The following is a 21,037-nucleotide window of genomic DNA, read 5'->3' as shown; positions in this document are numbered from 1 at the left end:
TACTCCTTTACTATGCTCTAGCATAGTATCTTGGGTTAGCATTTTAATTTTAAAGCCACTTATTATAGCAGGACACCTTAGAAACACATCATATCCACATGGCTTTTCCACAGAAAATCCAATCTCAAAACAGAAAAGAGATTATATTTATGATTATGTTTATTTCGCAAACAAGGAGGAAATGACGGTGAAACCTGACCAGGTTCTCAGCTCTTTTGCAGGCACTGGGATCACAACTGTTCAGAAACTAGGCAGACATGAATAGCATCAACATTTAACAAAGGACAAGAATTTTATTTCACCTACTGTAATTTTTACTCTTAGGATATTTCTCTTCTCCTGGTTCTTTTATTGGGAATATTTGGACTGATATCAAGGAGCATCAACTCTATATTGAGATTCATGCAGGCTTTCTAGAAAGCTCCAAAATGAAACAAGACTTTGAGCCTACACTTGGATAGGAAGAGTAAATTACCTCCCCCAGCATCAAAGCTTGGGATGCCATGAAGGATAACATAGTGCAGGAAAAGAGGGGTTGCATTCATTTTCACAGATCCAGACAGAAGGCCACTTAAGAATTGCACGTATCTAAAAAATACAAAATTTATCTGAATTAAATAAAAACAGTAATGCAATTGTATCAAGGAAATAGTCTTTACACATTAATATTTCTAGGCCGTGGGTAGTGAATAGCATTGTGACATTACACAAAACTCCAAAAGAATAATCTTCACAAAATAGCATGAAAAGACACTTTAATTTACCACTATTACATCCATGGCTGTTACATTGCTATTATCGATGTCTTCATTTTAGTTATTTACATCACTACTCTAAATAAGAAAGGAACTAGCAGACATAGTAAAGTCAATCATTTTGGTATACATTTCTAGTAGCAACTGAAGGTCTCAATTGGCTTTCACAGCAGCACAACATTAAGGCAACACAGGCAAATAATATCTTCATAATGAGAAGCGATCTTATTCAGCACTAGAGGAAAGCTACCATAGGAACGTGGAAATCATTGTATTTCTACTATTTAATACCTGGTTTGGTCCCAAGCTGATGAGCAAGTACATGCAAGTGAACACCACTGCAGTGTGTGTTAAATTCCTCCTATCTTCTTAATAACCAAGGGGAATCTGTCTCCTTTAATTTTTCTACCAGCTTTGAGTCCCTTTTTTTTCCCATGCCCATCACACTATCTTCATTTAACTTCACTCTCAGGAAAATGCGGAAAAAAGAGAATTGCCTCTTTTTCCTCCTTTACACACAGATCTCATTAACCTATCCCTTATTGCATGCTCCTGGTAACACCACAACTAAAGATATCCTGCTCAACGGTGGCTTTCCTGCCCCAGAATGGGGCTTGTGGTGGTTTAAAATAGGTTTCATTTTATAGACAGCTAGCAAAGCTCACTTTATTTTGAAATGTTAAGAAAAGATGACTTTCTGGTTTCCTCCTTCAGTCTTTCTGAAAATATTTGGTACATCAACAGCACAAATTTACAAATTGTCACACCTATGTGACAAAAAATTGTGTAGTGAAACATTTGGACAGTGACCTCTCACTCTGAACATTTTCTCTCTATCACTACCTGGTTTTAATTATTCAAAAAATTTGACTAAATTTTTAACACCTTTCTCAAGGTAGCGCATTTCGGGGGCTTATAGGCAGTTGGCTTACTTTTGAGAAGGGTGTTCAAAGATTTACCTTGGAGGTTTATGAAAAAGCTTTAAATATGAAGGGTGTGTATCTGCATTTCTTATTCAGGCAAACCTTCAACTGCTTATCTGAGAATAAGTATCAATTTTAGGTATTGTCAGAATCGATTCAGAATAGGAGATCTGGTCTATAGTTACTTTTCTTGCCACTGTTACAGCATCCAACAAGCAGTGGGGAAGAGCTAAGTGGTATTTTCAGGTCTGAGGCACTTAATGGCCACAATTATTTTTTTTTTGCAGACAAAACTATAGTGGAGAAAAAGTTTCAAAATGCAAATAATGGGTGTATTTTCAAATTCTGTCATTTTGGTATTCACCTAAATTGTACCTGTTTATACATCAACTGGATTTTAACAAGGACATCACTAATTAATTATCCAAGAATGGTTTCAGAGAAAAAAGTACATTAAAAAGGTGATTCAGGCCACTAATGGATCAAAATGGGATCAAAAAGGATTATAAAATTACCCACAAATATTGCACAGTTGGTTTTCCTTACTCTGCAATAGGATTAGCAGACATTGCCAGGCGAGGAAAAGGTAGGAAAGGCCAGGTTCAGGAGGAGAACGGTTCTGACAAATGGTTTGGACAACCTCCTCTGTTCTCATGGGGAGTGACACTCCAAAGTACCTGTGTGTGCATGCGTCTGGAAGACGGTAAGGACAGCTCAAGTTCAGTATTACTGAGCAAAGATGCTAATTCCATCAGTCAGGAGGTGAACCAAGTCCCTCTGAGACTTCTCTCCTCAGTCCCCCAGAAGAATTAAGCAAGTGTCCTTGAAGAGGGTAGAAAAGCTAGATACTACCATTTACACCTATTTCATCTGTAGCTTTAGGGCTCACATACAGATCACATAAGTTAGTAGCTACTGAAGCTTCCTGTGAACATGGATATAAAAACTGCCCTGATTCACAGAGACTGCTGCAAGGGTCCCTGGCTCTCACGGAAACATGCCTGCAGCATACGGCTTCTTGATGGGAAGACGAAGAACATCTATTTGCTTTTGCTCCTATGGTTCACACTTCTCTATGTGGTAAGCACCACTCTCAAATCCTTGTTATTAAAATGCAATACACATATGCAGGCATAAGGGCGGGGAGAAAAAAAAAATAGGTAAATAGCGAACCCTAGAACTATTCACTTTCCAAACTGCTTGCTTTGAATCCTAACTCAACCTTATTCATGCAGGCAGACTGAAAAAGTAAGATAAGACATCCAGATAGACAGAATGAACAATGCATGCTTTGACAAAGGTTTACTAGCATCGACATGGTGCAGATGCGTAATTTGCAGATCCTCCAAACAAGTGGTAATAACATCTTTATTGCACACTAATCAGCACACTTTCCAGACACATCATTTCTGACACAGAAAAATGAATTTACTATTATCTTGGAGCAATCAAGAAATAGATTGACATCTGTTTATGTTAACAAACAATGCAGTAAGAAAACATGTAGATTACAGTGTGGTACAAAAGGTCTTATCTATCTTTGGCTACATGCAGTAACTGAAGGGGAGAGATCTCATCAATCAAGGAATATTAATATAAGATAAAGTGCTGAGAGTTCAGGAATCACTGGAGGATCTTGTGGAAATAGCCTTCACATAGCAGGGGAGGGGGTATAGGATGGGGGCAGAAGATAACGATGACATTTCTTATTGGTATGAATTAGAAGCAAATTAAATACCTTCTTTGGGATGGCTGCATTAAAGCTGAAACTTTATCATCAAAGAACTTCTTCATAGCAAATCTGTCTAGAGCCTGATCGGCACTGTCAAAACAGAGACACAGATACCATGTTATTTCAGGTCAGAGTTATCTTGGAAATTCAGCAGGTTACTGCTTGAAATATGCCAAAATAGTTGGAAGGAAAAAGAAGGAAAGGAAGGAAAAAGAAAAGAAAGAAGCCCCTAACTAGCAACTCTGGCACTTACAGGTCAGACAAGAATGTTTTTTCCACTGACACCTTCTCATTCCACACCTTAAGACAGTTTCCCTCCTGAAGCAAAGCACCTATTCCCTTATTCAATTAACCGGATTACATATTTCCAACGCGAATGTGTTAAAGTCATAATGCAATAAACTTTAGCAAAGTCAAGCAGCTCAGGCTGTAAAAGAAGGATACTTGCCATAATTTCCTGAGAGTGCCACTGAGGAGTTCTCTCTGCAAAATACAAACTTACTCTCTTTTTTAAAAAGCAGCAGCAACATTATGGAGATGAAAACCACTACCTAGCTGACTGTAGTACAGTACATGAGGTGCAAAGGAGGGCTAGAGGATCATTAAAGCAGTCAAATAATTCAGTCTTTGTTTCCTGTGCCCTGAGCTAGGGCCCACATCTAGTTCAACCTAAATGAGTCCAGAGGGAGAAAAAAACCCCAAAACTGTACAAAGTATACATATGCGTATCAGGCTAAAAAAGGAATTTATACTTTTTTTCAAAAATTAATCAGAAGTTACTGATTGTCTTGACAGGGTGCTGGATCAAGCTGTAAAGTCATGCCTTCTCTTCATGGATGTTAAAGATTACATAGCATGTGCTTAGAATATCCTTGACCCAAAACTTCTCTTCTTCATCCAACCCATCATACATCATCATACATTTTCACCCACACTACCACCTAGAAGTTAGGCAACCCACTTGTAACTGGCCAAAGACTGCTAGTACTTTACTTGTAAAAACAGTTTACCAACTATTGCAGAGAGCTCTGTCCTCATTAAATTTGACGGCACCTTATTCCTTACTAAATGAGAAAATTAGATATTTATAACATACAGCTAAAATGGGCTTGCATCATGAGGCTTTTTCACTAAGCCTAGATTTTTTTGCATGTGCATGCAAACAGTTAGGAACTTTATTTAGTGTGAACATCCTCAAAGTCTTCCGAATACTGCTTCTGACACAGCAGCTGACACTGTCAACAGCAGCACCTGCAGTAATTTCTGCTTCTGTAAGGTTGCCGTGTACCATTTTGAAGAGTCTTGATAATGATGAGGATACACAAATCCTAGCTAGGAAATTTCCCCAACTTCATTCTTACACAGAAAAGTTAAGTTTTGGCTTGGAGCTGACAGATAATCAAAAAATTTAAAGGAGGGCTTCCAAATTCACTCCTCTCCTGCAACCTCAACTGGAGGAATCCAGAATTTGTTTGGGGTAAAAGATGACACCTTTCATCATTGGGATTTACAATCACATCCAGATGTTGTTCTGTTATGGCATTACTAAAATGTATTTATAGCCAGGTGCCACCTTTAAGGATGACACAATATTGCAACACTGAGATCACAACATAGTACTCACTTGACAGATTTTGTCATTCACAATACTTCTCAACAAAATATTATAGAATTGTGTCAATCACTGTCCCAATTACTTCTTGAAGATACATGTATTTATTTTTTCAGCACATATTGGTGTGTATAATGCACTTAATTTCTTAGTCTACAATTACCTGTTGATCAGGCTTACCAGAGTGAACACAGATTATTTTCTGAGATGCTGGTTTTACTGAAATCCATGAGTAATTTGCCATCAGCCTATAGTGATTCAGGACTTCATCCACTACAGTATTGGATCAAATCTATTATTGATAGACTGGTGTGAATTCAGAACAAAATTTGATTTAACTATGGCCTTCACAGTGCATTTTTATTTTAACACATTTATATAAAAGAGACCAAGGGAAAACAAATTGATTAAAAACAAAAAACCCCAAACACATTTCATCATTTTGAGATCATTTATCAAATTTTATCTTTGTTGACATAGCTTTGTTGTCAATTTTAATTTCATAATTTGAGCGCTCTAAATGAAACAATTAAAACAAGTAATCAGACACCTATTGTTTGAACTAATTGCAAGATAAAGTCTAGATTATTTCTTAAACTGCATTCTGCACTTTGATCAATGTCTAGGAATTCCCTACTGAAATACTGATTCCAGATTCTATTAACTGTTTTCCTTAAGTACATTAGGAATAGTTTCCCATTGATTCAAAAGAGACAGCTTCATGAATGTGGCAAACAGATGTGCTTAAAAGAATAAAGATGGTATATACTTTATAACCATTATATAAAAATGATTTCTTGCACAGTTCTTCATTCATCTTGAAAGACTCTTTAGAGAATCTTCCTGTAGAATCATTGAATATCTCAGATCAGAAGGGACCTTAGGGTGTCACCTAGTCCAACGTCCTGCTGAAAGCAGGACCACAAGAAAACTGCATCATGAAAGCAGGCTGTTTTAAGACATACTCCAAGACTCTTTGAGAAGAAAACCTGACAAACCTTAACTAACAATAAGCTGACAAACAGTACTACAATTAAAAGGCATCTTTTTCTGATGTTTCCTTAATTGTAAAAAACACACAATATGCATTATTCACAACTTACCTTGCAGAAACATTGGTGAAGTGCATATATGATGATATAACTACACCTATCCTTCCTTTTCCTCCCTGTAGTAGGAAAAAGGGAATGATAACTTATTTAATTTATTACATTATTGGGTGTTATTTTATTTAAGACCCATTCTAAACAAACCTTTAATACAGGAGATTCAGAGAGTCCTTCTGTTCATGCATTTCCTGTGTTGTTGGAAAGCTGGTAATGATGGGCAGCAGTATGTCTATCTATGCAAGCTGGCCAACAAGTGACATAAAAAACCACTAAGTAGTATTTCTATGTGCATGCCTGTCAAGTCTTACAGACTGAGAGGAAATTATTTAAAAAAAACAACCAACCAACAAAAACAACAACAACAACAAAAAAAACACCCAAAAGCTTGACCAGTAGTAGAAACATTGTATCGACTATTCTAATTTTATATTACTTTTCCCAGAGCTCATTCAAGACAAGCCTAGGCAATGTTGCAATTTGTGGCATGAAATACTATAAAATACCTTTTTTTGGAAAGCATATGAGTTTCCAGCAGGTTTGGGCATTTTTACCTCCCCAGCACCTGAGATTTGTAACAATTACTACTTATTTTTCTATGGGTAATTTAAAATATGTTCCAAAATCTTCTTAAATATGATATAAATTCAGTACAATTTTCCAAGCGGTAATTCTCACAGATTTCAAAACAGTATCAGTCTCTCAGCTGATACAAGTAGCTGTATCTATCTTCACAGATGAAAGCTTTAAAGTCATTACCAAAAGGCATTAATCAACAATATGCACTACCAATCTGTATACAAAATACCTAGGAATACTTTGCCCTCTTTTCTTTTGTCCCATGTATGGGTTATTCTCCTGGCTGCAGTCCTGCAACTAGTAAGAATTCAACAGTGTTTCATACAATCATGGCATTCTGCCTGCAAGCAATTCAGGTCTGGGGAACAACCTGACTTCAAGACAAGTTTTGGTCCCATTATCACCCTCACTCTGTTTAGAGTAATGTCTGCCAGCGATAAAGAGACAGATTTGCCTCAAGTGTCACTAGCACAGCTATCAACTCAGTTCTGAATTAAATTTATCTGTATTTAATTGTAATGGGTTTGCGTGGCAAGGTTTTGGTAGTGGGGGGGCTACAGGGGTGGCTTCTGTGAGAAGCTGCCAGAAGCCTCCCCTGTGTCTGACAGAGCCAATGCCAGCCAGCTCCAAGACAGACCTGCTGCTGGCCAAGGCCAAGCCAATCAGCGCCTCTGTGATAACATATTTAAGAAGGGAAAAAAACAAGTTAGGGGGAGCTTTTGCAGCCAGAGAGAGGATTGAGAAGATGTAAGAAAACTCTGCAGACACCAAGGTCAGTGCAGAAGGAGGGGCAGGAGGTCCTCCAGGTGCTGACCAGGTGAAGACCATGGTGAGGCAGTCTGTCCCCCTGCAGCCCACGGAGGAAGGATGAGGGGGTGTAGAGATTCCACCTGCAGTCCATGGAGGACCCCATGCTGGAGTAGGTGGAGACACCTGAAGGAAGCTGTGACCCCTTGGGAAGCCCACGCTGGAGCAAGTTCCTGGCAGGACCTGTGGACCCGTGGAGAGAGGAGCCCATGCCAGCGCAGGTTTGCTGGAAGGACTTGTGACCTTGTGGGGGACCCATGCTGGAGCAGTCTGTTCCTGAAGGTCTGCACCCCATGGGAGAGACCACGCTGCAGCAGTTCATGAAGAACCGCAGCCCGTGGGAAGGACTCATGTTGGAGAAGTTGGTGGAGGACTATCTCCCGTGAGAGGGACCCCACGCTGGAGCAGGGGAAGAATGAGAGGAGTCCTCCCTCTGAGGAGGACGGAGCGGCAGAAACAACATGTGATCAGCTGACTGTAACCCCCATTCCCCATCCCCCTGTGCCGCTGAGGGGGAAGTAGGTTGAAAACCAGGAGTGAAGTTAAGCCCAGTAAGATGGGAGAGGTGGGGGGAGGTGTTTTAAGATTTGATTTTATTTCTCATTGCTCTACTCTGTTTTGCTTGGTAATAAATTAGATGAATTCCCTCTCTGAGTTCAGTCTGTTTTGCCCTTGATGATAATTAGTGAGTGATCTCTCCCTGTCCTTATCACAACCCACAAGCTTTTTGTTATACCTTTTCTCCCCTGTCTAGTGAAGCAGGGGGAGTGATAGAGAGGCTTGGTGGACACCCGGCGTCCAGCCTAGGTTAAACCACCACATTAATTAAGGCTTCTCTTTATATCTCTTCATTGTGAGCAAGCAAGGAGAAGAATTAACACTGCACAATGGTGGCTTTGCTGTAAGGCACTGCAATGATGTTGGCAGTTAGAACCTGTCAGAAGTACCCAGGAGGTACTCAATGCCCTCATTTCCTACAACCATATGGCATTCTAAAGGGATGATTCGCGATATGTTGCCTATCCTTATCCTGCAACAAAATCGATGAATGCCACGGAACATGAAGAGCTTCTAAAGAGTTTGCTATTGAGCTGGAAAAACCTCAAGCTTCTAAATACGCTCACAGAAGTAGTACCAACCTTCGCAGGAAGCGAACTAACATGACTACATGCTATACCCAGAGCAGAGGCTAGAACCTTAGTTATCATGAAAAGCTATATATAACAAGCATGTAAGGTCAGTGGATTTAAGCTTACTTAAATCAACTGAAGATGTGGCATGTTGTTTCCAACACTGAGAACAGATCAAATTTCCTTTTTTATTTTTTTAAAATGAGTAAGAATAAAGGAAAAGATTTTTGAAAATGAATACAAACTGATAGGCAATGTGTATATACAAAGCTCACTTACTTTGCAATGGATCACCACCACATGTTGGGGATCATTGTTCAGCCATGACTCCATAGCCTTGCAGATGGTGCACACCTTATCAAGAGGCGGAGCATGGAGATCAGGCCACCCCACATCCATAATCTACAATTAAACAAGTAACATTCACAAGAGACACCTTGACCCTAATACTACATACTACAATCTTGTCACATATATTTTGACAAAGCAATCAAAAGTTGATTATATAAAAGTTAGGATAATTTGATTATATTTGTAACTTAAAGTTATAAGATAGCTATAGAATCAGATTGGGAAAATTAGTTTGTAACCAAGGTAATAGGTAATGAAGCTAACTGACCATGGCAAGATACAATGCTGCTATGTTCCTTGTACAGTCCCTACCCAACCGGACAATAGGCCCGGGAATATTAATCTTATGAAGTAAGTTGCTATGGGTAGATGCACCTACAACAAGGGTACTGCGCATGTCTGCATGAAGGAGGTCATCCAGCGGACACAGGTGCAAGACCACTGACGACCACCAGAGACCCTTGAGGACCACCGACTCAAATCACTGAGCATGTGTGACAGGGAGGAGAATATGGAAATGATTTCCCAGAAATGATTATCATAGGACTGCCTTTTCTTGGAAATATAATGCATATGTATATTTTGGTTCTATATAACCTGTGTGTTGGTGATCACCTGGCATGCACGCTGGGTGGAGCTATCCCCCATGCATCCAGCGCTGCAATAAAGAATGCCTGCCTTTTAACACTACATTGGTGTTACGAGGTTTATTCCCGGATTTCGGTGACAATCTGGCTTCAAATAGTTATCAAGGTGAAGAGTCTCCACATTTTCACCAATCCCAGACAATCATGTCATTTGAACGCCATGATGTAACTGAAGTATGCTTACAGGTCTCTTAAGGGTAAGAAGGGGATCTGTTCGGGGTTTTTTAAAATACTAATACTTTTATAAAAACAAACAAACTCCCCCCAACACCCACCAATCACTCCTAAGTGACAACATTTCTGAAGATCTTGATTTCTTAAAGAATTTTCAATTAGAAATTCAGGTTTTTTATAATGGTAAAATACTTAGAAGCTCAAAATTAGAACAAAGAATGTTAACTGATCTAGACCACTATTTTATGATTGTTTTTATTTAATTTGCAATTTATTTCCTTGATGTGCAATAGATGTGACATCTCAAAATTTTGTTCATATTATCTATTCAACTTTAGTCACTGTATAAAACTGTTTACTCAACCTATTATTATTATATGCATATTTAACCCTAACAAAACCCGTAACCATGAACAACTTAAATCCTTCATGATCAACAAAGTATTCAAAAGGTCAAAATTAAGAGTTCTTTTAATATTTCCCTCAGGTAGCGCATATTCCTGTAAATCTACTACTATAAATATACATCTGTGCTACTCTGGCCTTATAATAGCTGTTGAAGAGTACCCGCATATCATTTTCTATAACAAATACAATTGGTGAGCAGGAACAAAAGACAGATATTAATAGCTTCCTTCCTTTTTTTCTCTATTGTGCAGAGAAGCAACTGTGAAAGATAGTACAAATGGGAAATCTGTATCTGAACTGAGTTCACGCGCTTCAGCTAACAGACTGTACATTATATAACCCTGCTAGTTTGGGTCACCTGTCCTGTCTATGTCCCCTCCCAACTCCTTGTGCATCCCCAGCCATCCCACTGGCAGGGCAGTGTGAGAAGCAGAAAAGCCCTTGACTCTGTGTAAGCACTGTTCAACAACAGGTCCATGTAACAAAAACATCTCTATGTTATCAACACTGTTTCCAGCACGAATCCAAAACATAGCCCCATACTAGCTACTATGAAGAAATTAATCCTCTCAGCTGAAACCAGGACAAACCTTTAGTATCCTGTGACTGCACAGAGAAAGTATACTTGGAGTAAAATTTATATCACTCAATAGGAATTTTTCTGTAGTCACAAAGGGGTTCAGGTCCTGTGTGCAAAATCTAAGAAAACAACAGGAATGGCTATGTAAAGCACAGACCTAACACACACAGAACAGAACTTGAGAAAAAATTAAAAGGGATCCATTCGGGGTTTTTTATCATCTTCCAAAAGTTGTTCTCCTACTCTGAGTATCAACACTTGTATAGCTTCAGGGCTTACCAGGCCATTTAAGTTGCATTAAACTCTAGAAAGAGAGGTATGTTATGGAAGACAATCATACCTTTGGGTTAAGCTTGGCAAGGTCATATCTCTTTTCAGAGAGGTTTAACACCTGTTCAGAAAGAAAGAAAAAAATCAGCCACCAAGACTTCATAATCTATGTAGTAAATAGCTGTATTTGAAACACGTGATAATTACAAGAAACTGCAGTGGTAAGGGTTCAGGTTTACCTACTATTTTATGAATCTAAGTTAACATTTTATGTCAGGTAGCACTAGTAAACCTATTTTAGGTATTCAGTTGTTATACGATGAAACTAAAGATGAAACTAAATGCACATTTTTAAAAAGGACAATTAAAATTCTGTTACATTTTATTTATTTCACATGGCTTTGTTTTAGTCAGAGGTATACTGAGAGATCTGGGCACCATGCAAAATAACTGCACGGCATAAGAACTAACACAGAAAAGTGTGGGAAGATTGTACAGTCTTAAATACTTGAATTTGAGTGCCTGGCAAGAAAATACCAGTCTGTCAAAACTTCACAGGGAAGATATGGCATAGTTATTTAACTATAGCTAAGCCTGTGAGATCTTCCAATTCTTCTGTTAACCCATTAGACAGTAAGTTATCATACACTTACTGCTTAATAAGGAACAGTTAAAGAGATAGACTGCTAAACGAACAGAAAGAAAAATAAAGCAGTGTATACAAGTATATCTGACTCTTTCATTAGAAAGTACTTTAAATCAGTATCAAATCAGTAACAAAAAGCTGAAATATCAATATTCAACAACTGAAACAATGCTACTGAGGGCAGATTCTCTTTCATAGTGTGGCTATTTCACGTCACATTAAGTTAAGTATAGATGACATTCATAAAAGTCTCATTACATTGCCAGAATGGGATAAACAGATCATAAATATGAGAAATAGTAAATATGTGAGAAGTCCACTATACAGTTTACTACTACCCAAGGACAATTTAAGAACCATTTTCTAAAAATGTATCATCCCATTTGGCATTAACCAGCACTCTCCTCAGCAGTCTCAACAAAGACGACAAGAACTGAACAGGCTAAAGAAACTACATCAATTTCGCTTCTAGAAGCTGGTGCCTGCTGCTCACTGATGTGGTACTTGAAGTTGAACATGCAACTCCATCATTTACCCCACAGTGGAAAGAGGAAGACATTACACCATCTTTAGGAAAAAGTACACTTTTTGAACAAGAAATTCATCCAGAGAAGAAGAAACCCCCAAATTAACAAGGTACCCAAGAAAACAGCTTTTATTTCAAGCCGCATAAAGTTCTGGAATCACACTTGATATTGACCATAAAGGGTATACACCACTTTCATTGACCTCAAGCCCCCCCAAAAAGCATAAAACATCTTTATATGATGAGGAACATGGTCTTTATTCCATTTTTTCCATTTTAAACAGATTACTGCTGACAAGCTAAATGGCAGTCAAAAATTTGTACGTGCACTGTCCATTTTATTTTGGATCAGGAAGATGTATCAACATTTACAATTAAGATTATAGTTATCCTTCCAGAAATACCAACTGTAATTTAAGAGGAATGAAACCAGAAGTGTCTTATACAAATGACTCACAAAAATTTCTGTAATCTTCTATCAGTTTTCATATTTGCAAAACAACGTAATGGAGAGTTGTATTTCTCAGTACAGAATTCTTAAAATTAGTGTTAAAGATATGTTAAGACATGAATTATCTAAAATTTCCCACAGGAAAAAAAGTGCTATTTGGTAAAAACTTTTTTTTATTCATCTTTCTTATTGTATTTATATGTAAGATCAGTTTAAAATTCCTGTGTGAGGACATGGCCCTGTTCGTAATGGTATTTGTCACTGCTGGATCAGATGCCAAACTCAAAGATGCTGTTGTACCCAATCCCTGTCAAGCTATAGAGCAGAGATCAAACTGAGATACTCCAGGAGTTCTATCAGCACAAAATAGAGACGAGAAGGTACAGGAACCAATATTTCACATACAACAACAAAACAAGAGGTCACAGAAGTCTTTGAAGAGAACTGTATGCTAATAATAGATGTCAGTGCAAGATTAACTGCATAGTTTTTAGCCCCTTTTTGGCATATCCTAGGTCTACTTACTTATATTTTGGTATAACAAGACTTACAACTTTTGGTATACAAGAAAGAGGAGCATTAGCCTTTAGTTCTATGAAACTTAAAATGATTTGGCCCTAAATTTTAGGACCTCATCTAAACAGTAAGAATGAAGTAAGATAAAACAAGTGGGGAAAAAGAAACTATACGCAGCAGAGAGGAAACATCCCCTTCCCACTTCACATATGATTTAATCCTGAACTGGGAAGTAACTTGTACTATTAAGATAGTATTAATTCTCTTACTCTGCTGAATGCTCAGCAACACCATAGAACAAAAATAAGGAGACCTTTTAGCTGGAGAAGAGAATTTTATGACGGTACTAAAAGGGTCTTAGATTTGGTCTGCTCCTTAATGAGATGATCAGAAATACAAAAATCTCATGCCAAAGAACAGAAACAACTAGCATTTAGCTGGCAATTCTGGAAAGCAAAAAATGTACTGTGGTCATACAACACAAAGTACTGACTGGGGAACAATTCATCAGCCTACAGCTCATTCCAAGAAGAGACTGGAAGAGCAGGCAGGCAAAACTGTTCTACCAGGTGGGACTAAACTTGCTTGTTGAAAACAGTGGTAGCCTTGTGTTAAGTAAAGAGTAGGGCAAAGAGGAAAGTGGCCAAAACATGACATAAGCTAAATTAATAAATAGTTCCAACTAGTAAAGCAACAGCAAAACACAAGCATTACCATATCATTTACATATGCAAGACTAAGAAAATGCAATAATTATATTAGTCTAACCTACTAACAAATATATATATGCTAAGACCGTAGTGTAATCACTGAAATCTTTTTATAAATTGTAGCAGTGGGGTTTGGGTTTCACTTTTAAAAAAAAAAAATTGACCATGAAATCATTAATTTAGAAAACAGTATTTACTGTCAGATTCCTAATGCCTTTGACATAAATTAATTACTGTTCATCAGCTGCTCTATATGCCCCTATATAGATACCTCTCTAACTAGTGAGCTAATTTAGAATAGTTTATTCCTCAAAAAACTTGATTACCTTTCAGTGAGAAAAATGTAACTGGAGCACACTAATACAGCAGCAGAGAGAAGGTAACTTACTCATTTATCACTGCTCTAAATTAACATCAAGAGAATTGTTTTGACAACTGGAAGTAATAAACACTACAATAAAACCTGTTAGAGAGACTGAAAAAAACCATACATATTTATCTATTTAAACACCAAAAGATTCGGTTTTAGGAAACATGCATAAAATCAGACAAGTCCACAGAGAAGATATAATAGATTTTTTTTTTTTTTGTTAAAAGCTCAAAATATCTGAACAATCGAGCATTACTCCTCTCCTACAAGTGCAATGCATGCAATCATTTTAGTCAAAATAGCACAACAAATACATTACTAATGAAATTGATCAAAATGATAACGAATTTTTTTTTTTCTTCAGAGTTCTTCAGATGACACAGCAATGGTGTCATTTAAACTGTTTTTTGCTTTCTCACAGATGTTTGCACCGCGTGTATTTTGAAAGTACCGGTCTAAAACTGCATTCACTTGGAATCAAGCCTTTGAATCTTGCAATAGCATATACATTCCTTTGTAACCAAGAGACAACTGTATTAGGAAATAAAAGGATGCTTCATTCGATCCTTTAAATCTCCTTACTATGAAAGGTTTGGGTTTTCAAATAAACATTTGTTGCAGAAAGTATCTGTCAATGAAAATATGCTGCATGAAAGCAAACATACCAATGCACTACTGTTTCTTGACCACTTTAAAAACTATTTTTAACAACTGTATTATGGAATATTTTAATCTCTCTTTTCTTTCTTTTCTCTGTCTAATCCAGAGATTGTTAACTCATGATTAATGTAAAAGAGTACTAACTTAAGGACGAAAGGGAACAGCCTCAAGTTGCACCAGGGAAGGTTTAGATTGGATATTAGGAAAAATTTTGTTGTCAAGCATTGGAACAGGCTGCCCAAATAAGTGGTGAGTCACCATCCCTAGAGGTACTTAAGACGTGTAGATGTGGTGCTTAGGGACACGGTTTAGTGGTGGACTTGGCAGTGTTAGGTTAAGGGTTGGACTCGATAATCTTAACAGTCTTTTCCACCCTAAATGATTCTATTCTATTCTAGGATTGAAAAAGTCTTTTGCTATTTTTGACATAAAAGCTTCGTTGATATAACAGCCAATTTCTAAAGGCTACCAGCATTTAAAAATCAGGCTTTTCCAACTCTACATGAATTTTGACACATCACTGGATTATTTTGGAGTAACATCATCTTGAATTTTTCAACCTAATGTGACTTCCCTCTTGCTGACCAAGGCCACGCACATATAAACGGAAAAAAATTGATGAAAGTACTACACAGATACTACAAAAATTCAATTTTGAAGTTTTTCTCTGCTAGAGAAAAGTCATGTTTCTTCTAGGAACCAAAGTCTTCTGGGAAGCTTTTTTTTTTTTTAGGACAACAAAGCAGAGAAAAATTTACTGTAAGCTATGGACAGGCTTCCATTCCCCATAAAGGAGTCTGGTCTTAGACCATCAAAGTATAATCCTCTACTGCTAGAGGAAATTAAATACTTTTTGTTCATACTCTTCGTAACAAACAGACTCAAACAGGCAATAATGCACTCACCCAATTCTTTGAGTATATCATTCCTCTTCTCTGTCCTCACTATCAACTGTAGTTGCAACAGTTTAACATACATAAAAATACGGAGGGAGAACAGCTAGGTAAGAAATGACAAATGCTGATTTGTAGTATATACTCTGCTAGCTGAGACCCCGACCCAATGAAAGAGTAAAACTGTTCTCATCAACTTCAGTAAACTGCTCACTTGCATATCTTTTTTGGGGGGTTTTGGTTTTTTTAGGGTTTTTTTTTGCTGCTACACACATGCCTCTTGAGCAACTGAAGGTGTCTTTGAAACACGAGAAATGAAAGATAGTTTAAAAATTAGCTTTCTGGATCTACAACCTGGCTGTGGTTTACCAGGTTGTCTTGCAAATCTGCAGAAATGTATTTGGTGCGGATGGCATCAATTTGTCTTTTGACCAAGCCAGCCAATTTCCAAAGTACTCATTAGAATATAAATAAATAAATAGAACAAAACTAAAGCAAAACCAAAAAACCCCACAAATCCAAACCTTGCAAGAGAAACTGACTGCAATCACGCTTACAGAGAGGGTATCCTAAATCAGACTTGCCATATATCAGATTTTTATAATACAAACAGGTATTTAGTGAGACTACAAGCTTATTTCACAAATACCAAAACACTGTCATCACATGGGCAAGGCCACCAAGAACAGGTAAATTTGAAGCAGTAAAGCTTTACATACAGGTCACCTTCAAACAATTACTATCTTGTGCCTTACAAGCTACCAGCACCTGATGAAAGGGAAGCCAAGAGCAAGAAGATAGCATGCTGAGGTCATCAGACCACATTACAAGTATTAAAAGTGCATCTTGAGGACAATGGCTGGTTCATAACGTATCTATGACACCTCAATTTGTGAGCAAAAGATAATGTATTTAAATTGTTGGGTGTAATCTCTCCAGAAACTAATTTCCACCATGAGTCAAGTTCATGTTCCTGAAGTCGTGGATTTGATTCTAAATAGTTTATATACGGTAACTAAATAGACAGTAGAAGAAAAAAGGAAATAAAATATTGGCCCTGTTTTAAATTCACCTTCACAGGACAAGCTGAGACAATACAAGCCATAGGGTTTAGATGCACTAGCCAGAGAAGAGCACAGGGGATTAACAGTTTGGGTCATCATTTAAAAAACCAAATTCTGCACATGGAGCTCATTAGAGATTTGTTTACAATTTAATTTCCTACAGAAAACTAAACAGGAGGGGAAAAAATGCATCTAAATCAAGTTAATGAAAAAAAGCTGGACAGAACACACAAACAGGAACCTTACTTTCATATGTTGTTTCACAATATATAGTAGAGACAGCCAAGACATGATCATGATCAGATACCCAGCTGAGGACCCAGATTTAGCTGGCTGCTGGAAAAAAAGAATGCACTTCACATTGCAGGGTGTTTATCTTTTAAAAGTATGCTTTGAACAATGAAAATGGTCAGTGCAATTATTCTACAGCATTTGACTACTGTCTATCACAACACAGACTGCAGTACCACCAGCAGAAAAGTGCTTTTCATATCTGTCCTTGCCTAACAGCTTAAAACACTACTGAAAATCTTGCTCTTGCTTGCAAAGCTGTAAAGGTGGACCAAAGAGAAGCTTTAGATGAGCAACTTTCAGTTTAAAATCGTATACATGGACCTATACATGGTCTTCCTGCAGAAGATGATGTATCACAAAAGACTGATCGTACACATACCAAGTAATTATCCCCATGTTTGGATCTGAGCATTCGGGTTACATCTTGTAGATTGTGGAGGTAAGTTTCCTCAGAACAGCTAGCAGGGAAGGATACAGCGATGATCCGCTCTGTGATATAAGTGAGGTCAAGTTCATAGCCTTCCTCCATAATGTGATCAAAGTCTGCGCTTCTGTGAAGAAATTAGATGTGGCAGTTCAGAGCAAAGTAGCCAAGAACAAACATAGCATATTAATGAGGAGAAACTGCAAGTTGGACTCATACAGTCAAGCATCTGGTATTTCCAATAATCTCATTACAATTACAACTTATTAAATGCCTACAGAGCTCAACTTATTCCGTTCATTACACAAATGGAGTTAGCCAAACTTCAGAGTTCTTCACATCAAAACTATAGTGAAAAAAATCTCTGCAACTAATAACGTAGAAAAGCAGTAAAATGAATACAAGCAATTTTGAGAAACACTAGTACAATAAATTTGGGACTTAAATAGAAAACATATAGGTACTTATGTATGCACAAATCTCTCTTTCTGTAGAATTCTACAAATGCTTTACAAATTGGTAGATTCACCAGTGATCTGTACAACATTGCAGATACATACCATCTTGAAATCTGCTCTGAGTAACACTGAAGTGCATTCAAAATCAGTCCCCAAACTGCAATAGACACCAATGTAATGCAATTAATCTCACAGGTTAGTCTACAGATACTGCTTACTCTAACTTCTTCTTTTCCACATTGAGGGCACAACTAGATACCTTACCTTGTCCTTCTTAATAGAATAATCAGAAGATTACAGTCATTAAGTTAAAAGCAAGCTCAGCAAATAATACCAGTTGTTTTCTCTCAGACAGGGATTGTAAAAATGGTCCTTGCATAGCAGGACATGTTTTGCAGAAGACTGAACTCTCAGAAATCACAACCACAAATAATAAAACCTAAGCCCACCACAACTTTATGTGATACTGTTATACAAACCACAAAATACTTGCCGTGATCCTTTGTCACAACTGAGAGAGGAGTTCTTTGAAGCGCTGGTGGAATTCTGGAACAAAGAAAAGAGAGCAGTCAATTCGGTACCTTCCTTGCTGCCACTGATGTCAATGTTCCTGCCTTTTTTCCTCATTTATTATTTCCACAGTCCATACTGTGGAAAACATATCAAAACCAGGATAAGAGAGTATCATTGCCTTATGTTTTGACTGCAAACACTGTGGTTATGGCCAGGTTATGTCTAACTCTTCATATAGACTCACTACTACCTCTTCCAACTCACTACTGCCAGAGAAGGACTGGTTGTCTTTTGTGCTCTTCTTGGTAACTGCATTAAGGTTAGAGAAAACATTAAATGGACTTCTGAGAAGATGAAGCTTGCATTTCTGTATAAACCTGCAAAATTAAGTTCCTCTCAAGTGATTCTTTTATGACAATATTGAAAAACATACTCAATTTATTCCACTATCAGAGTCCTGGGAGTTTGAATAGAAGACTGAGCTGCAATGGGTTTTCTTTATGAGAATTTAGCATGTGACTTTTGTAGTTCTATTTGTTCAGTAATAGTAACTATGCATTAAAAAGCATCAAAATGTTCTCCCTTGTGAACCTTAGTAATAGAATTTTTCTCACTTAATTTTAGCTGTCTCAGAAATAAGCTCCAGTGTGACAGTCAGCATTTTGTACGTAGTGGAGAGAAACAGAGACTTCTAGAGGGGGCAGTATCCCTTCCTTCCAGGATAAGTATTTAGAAAAAGACAGCTATTACTATATGAACATTAAATAAAAATATTTACTTTACATTTAGATGTATCTTTTTATCCATAAAATCAGAACTGAAATTTACTATCATGCATCAGTTAACTCCATAAGAGGATTCACTCTTCCAGCCCTGAATTTATATTTACTATACAGATAAATGCACAGAAAAGCTTATCTAGATGAAGGGTAAGAGCTGGAAAGCTGATAAATCCTGTCTATTTTGGCTACACACATGGCAAATATTCCCAAGCCAAATAAATTGTGTTCAAACAGAAGAGGCCTCAGAACTTTCCATACAGTGACACTGTATATTAAAATCTGAAAACAGCTAGGACACATACAAGTGGCACATTTCCTTCCAAAATTTCTGGAAATAAGCTGTGCTGGCAAATTTTAAAAGCACATCTGATAGCATAAAGTGCACCTCACTTAAGTGCTTGGTTCCAATTCCACTAGTTGCTGTCCTTACTTAGACAACAGAAAATGAGGAAATTTCATGGCATTTTCAGCTTTTTTTTACTCAGTCCTTTCTTAGGGTTTTAAAGGTTGTATGTGCCAAAACAAGTAAATAACTAATAACTGAAATTAAAGACAAAGCTTTTAACATGTTTTGTTTTGTTGTTATAAACTAGAAAGCAACTAGCACAACATGCCTCTTCCTCCACTTCCTTGGTCTCTGTTGGTCACACAGAGGCATCCATTGCTTAAGGAATACTTCCACCATTTTTTCATAAATTTTATGACTAAACCTCTATGTAACCTGAATATCAGGTCACTTATTTTCTCACCAGAGGAAGCTGCTAAGTGATAAAATCATTCTCTATTGCACACTGTCATAGCATATAAACTAGCATATAACTTAGTAGCATGCAGTGTATAAGCATATGAATAATAACATAATGCAAATCACTAGCAGACAAAAACTCTGTTAGTGAGATATATATTTACTGTATGCATGCTGGGTCATCTACAGAAATGCACAGTACTATATACCCTTTCCTGCTCTGTGTGCAAAAGTGGACAATCCTGACAACTTCCATAATTCAACAGCTGGTACAACTTAAATTACCAGCGCTGTTCGAAAAGAATTTTTCTTCAAGTACCTATAACACAGTTTAAAGCTCTAGCTAAGTGGTTGCACATATAAAAATAAAAATATATCAGTTTAAAAAGACTCCTCTTCTGAAATCTCATCTGGGTATCGTGTTTCATCACATAGTGTCGAATAGCCGCAATACTCTTCAGTCTGTCATTATGGGTAAGCTTTTGTACAAATTCTGAACAACTCACAAAATCAACAGAACCCTACCATTTTTGAAAGATACTTTGATTCAGACCATGAAACTTCCCATTGCCTATCTATGGTGCACCAAATTACTAAATATTACTTAACCCTTCATAAGGTCAAGATCACCTTGTACATTATATGTTGACTACAGTCAATGACTTGTTGGCAAACGAACAGTCAAGGACACAGCTCTGTTTTTCTGCATGTCCTCTAGATTATAGCCACTTCCTCCTCTCTTGCATGGCTTAGTTATCTTGTAGCTAGCGATGCACTCTTTTTTCTTCAGTTTTTCTTTTTACTATTTGTTTTGTTTACTAATTATCAATGACTACACCACTAACTTTACCCGTCGCAGCTAAAATATTCAGCAAAATCCAACAAAGATATAATACATGATTTACTAGAGG

At 37.3% G+C, this 21,037-nt stretch overlaps 1 protein-coding gene across 10 annotated transcripts in view; it reads right to left on the bottom strand.

Moving 5' to 3' along the window:
• The window catches only part of TNS3 (tensin 3), a 262,648-nt gene that overhangs the window by 114,724 nt on the left and 126,887 nt on the right, over positions 1-21,037 (bottom strand). For 8 of the 10 annotated variants that reach the window (XM_054817660.1, XM_054817661.1, XM_054817662.1 and 5 more), the window contains 7 exons: positions 18,580-18,632; positions 17,584-17,755; positions 11,145-11,195; positions 8,924-9,046; positions 6,126-6,190; positions 3,417-3,500; positions 476-588 (listed from right to left, as the gene is read on the bottom strand). In XM_054817660.1, coding sequence (XP_054673635.1) covers positions 476-588; positions 3,417-3,500; positions 6,126-6,190; positions 8,924-9,046; positions 11,145-11,195; positions 17,584-17,755; positions 18,580-18,632 — 661 coding nt within the window. Of the gene's footprint in view, positions 1-475; positions 589-3,416; positions 3,501-6,125; positions 6,191-8,923; positions 9,047-11,144; positions 11,196-17,583; positions 17,756-18,188; positions 18,244-18,579; positions 18,633-21,037 lie in introns of those variants that run through there. The other 2 variants (XM_054817667.1, XM_054817670.1) reach the window with 2 other exon arrangements.

Source organism: Grus americana, chromosome 2 (genome assembly GCF_028858705.1).
Source record: "Grus americana isolate bGruAme1 chromosome 2, bGruAme1.mat, whole genome shotgun sequence".
NCBI lineage: Eukaryota > Metazoa > Chordata > Aves > Gruiformes > Gruidae > Grus > Grus americana.
This window is presented reverse-complemented; position numbering and strand designations above follow the sequence as displayed.